At 38.7% G+C, this 4,874-nt stretch overlaps 1 protein-coding gene across 2 annotated transcripts in view; it reads left to right on the forward strand.

The window, feature by feature from the left end:
* Positions 1-4,874, forward strand: part of MINDY2 (MINDY lysine 48 deubiquitinase 2) — a 101,963-nt gene that overhangs the window by 84,464 nt on the left and 12,625 nt on the right. For both annotated transcript variants that reach the window (XM_017531894.2, XM_017531895.2), the window contains exon 7: positions 2,281-2,454. In XM_017531894.2, coding sequence (XP_017387383.1) covers positions 2,281-2,454 — 174 coding nt within the window. The remainder of the gene's footprint in view (positions 1-2,280; positions 2,455-4,874) is intronic.

A 4,874-nucleotide genomic window follows, 5' to 3' on the forward strand; every position in this document is an offset into this window, starting at 1 on the left:
AAAAAAAAAAAAAAGTGAAGGTACAACCCACAAATAAAACGGGAGGAAACATTTGCAAACTACCCATGTGACAAGGGATTAATCATCAGAATATAAGAGGAGCTCAAACAACTCTCTAGGGAAAAAAAATTTCATAATCAAATTTAAAATGGGAAAATTATTTCAATAAACATTTCTCAAAAGAAGACATGCAAATGGAGCTGGGTATGCTGGCTCACACCTGTAGTCCCAGCACCTTGGGAGGCCAAGGTGGGCAGATCATTTGAGGTCAGGAATTCGAAACCAGCCTGGCAAACGTGGTGAAACCCCATCTCTGCTAAAAATAGAAAACTTAGCCAGGTGTGGTGGTGGGCACCTATAATCCCAGCTTCTCAGGAGCCTGAGACAGGAGAGTCACTTGAAGAACCTGGGAGATGGAGATTTCAGTGAGTCAAGATTGCACCACTGCACTTCCAGCCTGGCCAATAAAGTGAGACTCAATCTCAGAAAAAAAAAAAAAAAAAAAAAAAGACATACAGATGGTAGACAGGTATCTGAAAAGGTGCTGAACATCACTGGTCATCTGACAAATGCAAATCAAAAGTACTTTGAGATATTATCTCACCCCAGTTAAAATGTCTTTTTTCCAAAAGACAGACAATAACAAATGCTGGTGAGGAAGTGGAGAAAAGGGAATCTCATACACTGTTGATCGGAATACAAGTCAGTACAACCACTATGGAAAACAGTTAAGAAGTTCCTCAAAAAACTAAAAATAGAGCTGCCATACAATCCAGCAATCCTACTCCTAAGAATATAACCTAAAGAAAGGAAATCAGTGTATCAAAGAGGTATCTGCACTCCCATGTTTATTGCAGCACTATTTGCAATAGCCAAGATTTGGAAGTAAGCTGTGTCCATTGACAGACAAGTAGATAAAGAAAATATGGTATACATACACAGTGGAGTACTACTGAGCCATAAAACGGAATGAGATCCTGTCATTTGTAACAACATGGGTGGAACTGGAGGTCATTTTGTTAAGTGAGATAAGCCAGGCACAGAAAGGCACACTTTACGTCTTCTTAGTTTTGGGAACTAGAAATTAGAACAATTGAACTCACAGAAATAGAGTAGAATGATGGTTACCAGAGGCTGGGATGGCTATTTGGAGGCAGGTGGGATGGATGGTTAATGGGTGTAAAAAACTATATAGAAATGATTGAGACCTAGCTTTTGCTAACACAAGAGTGTGACTATAGTCAAAAATAATTTAATTGTACATTTTAAAATAAGTAAGATTGGAGGAGTAGGAGGAAACAAAAAAGAGTGTATAACCGGGCGTGATGGCACATGCCTATAGTCCCAGCTACTAGGGAGGCTGAGGCAGGAGAATCACTTGAACCTGGGAGGCGGAGGTTGCAGTGAGCTGAGATTACACCATTGCACTCCAGCCTGGGTGACAGAGTGAGACTCTGTCTCAAACAACAAAAGTTAAAAAGTTAAAGAAAAAAAAAAAAGAATGTAATTGCATTGTTTGTAACAAAAACAGTAAATGCTTGAGGGGATGGATACCACATTTACTCTCACATGATTATTATGCATTGCATGCCTGTATCAAAATACCTCATGTAACCCACAAATACATATACCTACTATGTATCCACAAAAAATAAAAATTTAAAAATATATATATTTATATGCACACACACACTCAGTGGGATGTCGGGAAAATGCAATCAATACTATGCAATTTGGTGCTACAAAACAAGTACAGAACAGTTGGATTGTATCTATTATTGGTATGCAACAGAAGTACAATGATAATACAAAATAGGTACAAAGTATTATTAGGGTATAAAACAAGAGCAGCTAATGGTACAGAGAAAGAAAAAAGTGGTATGGATTGGATTAGTCATATAGGCATAATTGAAAAAAAAAGGCAACATGGTGTCATTTTTTGTGACTGTAATGTATCTTTCAGGAACTTGTATAGTATTTTTCTATTTTGTGAAATAAGATTATAAACCCCCCAAAGTTGTTTATAAGTTATATATTAGCTGAGCATGCCAAGAGCTCTTATTTCTTGTTATAATGCAGTATGTCAACTATAAACTATATTCAAATCCAGGTGGATTTGAGAAAGTAAAATATCTACTTGGCCTATTTATTGTGTTGTACAGATCTAAACAATAGAAATGTTTAATATATTCTGAAGATACAGATTATAAAACTTTCCTTAAATATTAGCTAGTTTTGATCAATTTAACAGTCCTTTTTCTTTTATTACATCTTATTAAGGGTCAACTGTATTTGCTGGTAACGGACCAGGGATTTCTCACTGAAGAAAAAGTTGTTTGGGAAAGCCTACACAATGTAGATGGTGATGGAAATTTCTGTGACTCAGAATTTCATCTTCGGCCTCCTTCAGATCCTGAAACTGTATACAAAGGACAGCAAGATCAGATAGATCAGGTAAATTTGTATTGTCTTCTTTATAGTGCTTAAAATGCTCATTTTTTTTCATATGTCAGTTTAGTTATCCAAAGTTTTTCAACTAAAGAATAATTCGTCAAGATACTTGTGAAATTTTCCTGGCACTTCCTGAATAGTTGGTGATCATTCTACATGTACATTAATTATATACTTTGGTGTCAAAGGCGAGATCACACTGAACTGTGAAGGTCATGGTGAGAAGTTTGAATTTTATTGTAACTGCACTAGGGAGGCTATGTCAAGTATTAAACACAGAAGTGATGTGATCTTCTTTACCTTTTTGAACGACTGATATTTGGAAAATACATAGTAAGGATACAGGTCTAAGCAGAGACAAACATTCCAAGCAAGAGCTGATGATGGCTTAGCCTGGGTGGGTAGAGATGAAGACATGAGCACATATTTGAACTGTATTTTGACTAGTTAGAAAAACTAAAGGAGAGAGAATCTGGAAGGTAGCATGTACTGTATAAAGAATAGGTGAGTATTGTAAGCCTTAGAGGCCAAGGTAAGGAGGAGTAGACATTTATAGCAAGAGATGTACTAGTGAATGGAACTTGCATTTAGAACTAAGGTGAGTTTTTGTGTTTGTTTTTTTAACAGATGAGATTTTGGCCTGCCATAAATGGGCAGGCTTGGAGTCACAGGTCTGTTTATTATTAGAAGTATGATGGTGATGTGGATTTTTCCCTGACTGAGGCAGAAACATGGTCATATTAAACAGTTGGTGTACATTTCACTCATAACAATTTAAGTGCACAAAGACTGTTCAGTTGGCCAGTGTTCAGTGAGGAGTTGTATTCCTGGCACTATAATTAGGTCCTAGAGCTACAAAGATAAATCATTCGATCCTGTCCTTGAAGATGCTATAGGGGAGGGAGGTATTTGGCCAACTCATGTTATATGTTAAGTTCTATAATGGCGATTTGAAGAGCAGGTGTAAGTACATAAAACAATACTTAATTGAAACAAATGTGAATCTCTCTAGGTCTTTTCTTCAAAAAACAGTTCTGACAGTCATTGTGCTCATTTTCCTTCAGAAGCTATACAAGGGTATTGTTTTTTAAATGTTAAGAAAAATGTGCAGGATTTTTCTAAGCTTTATATTATGTATTAAAAAATATTGGGCCTGGCGCAGTGGCTCACACCTGTAATCCCAACACTTTGGGAGGCCGAGGCAGGCGGATCATCTGAGGTCAGGAATTTCAAAACCAGCCTTGCCAACATGGTGAAACCCTGGCTTTACTAAAAATACAAAAATTAGCTGGGCATGGTGGTGCGTGCTTGTAACCCCAGGTATTCGGAAGGCTGAGGTAAGAGGATTGCTTGAACCCAGGAGGCACTATTTCACTCCAGCCTAGGCGACAGAGCAAGAGTTCATAAAAAAAAAAATATATTGGAGCAGGGGAATGAAGGCAAAGTAATAGATTGCCACAGTAGTCCACATAAGGTGTTTCACTTGTTATCTGGAAGTAGGTAGAAAGGTGGATTCAAGATGATGAGGCTTGATAAAGAGCAGAGTTTAAATAATTCAGAAGAACTTGAAGGACAAATTCTTTGTATCTTTGCATCCATAAGATAGTCATGCTATGTATGTGACAAGATCGTTACAGGCAACGACATTTTTTTTTTGAGACACAGTCTCACTCTGTCACCCGGGCTGGAGTACAGTGGTACGATCTCGTCTCCCTGCAACCTTTACTTCCCAGGCTCAAATGATCCTCCCACCTCAGCCTCCTGAGTAGCTGGGACTACAGGTGTGTGCTACCACGTCCCACTAATTTTTGTATTTTTAGTGGAGGCAGGCTTTCACCATGTTACCCAGACTGATCTCGAACTCCTGGACTCAAGTGATCTGCCCATCTTGGCCCCCTAAAGTGCTGGGATTACAGGAGTGAGCTACCGCACCCGGCCACAGGCAAAAACCTTTTACCCATCCTCTGCATCATTAAAATTCTCTTACTTTAAGGGTAGATGGGGGAGGAGGTGCACAGAGTGATCAAGTTTTATTCAGCACCGACTCTTAATAAAGTGGATATTAAGTTAACGCTTGACCAAAATGTACCACTTTTTCTGATAAGAATTAATTATAGTGTGTACATGGGATGAGGGAGAAGGTGGTTAAATAATTAAGACTATATGATTGCTACTATGTTGGCTTTAAAAATCATCGTTTAGGCTGAGCACAACGGCTGACGTCTGTAATCCCAGCACTTTGGGAGGCCGAGGCGGGCAGATCGCCTGAGATCAGGAGTTCAAGACCAGCCTGACCAACATGAAGAAACCATGTCTCTACTAAAAATACAAAATTAGCTGGGCACAGTGGAGCATTCCTGTAATCCCAGCTACTCAGGAGGCTGAGGCAGGAGAATCACTTGAACCCGGGAGGCAGAGGTTGC

This window comes from Cebus imitator, unplaced genomic scaffold (genome assembly GCF_001604975.1).
Source record: "Cebus imitator isolate Cc_AM_T3 unplaced genomic scaffold, Cebus_imitator-1.0 Scaffold74, whole genome shotgun sequence".
NCBI lineage: Eukaryota > Metazoa > Chordata > Mammalia > Primates > Cebidae > Cebus > Cebus imitator.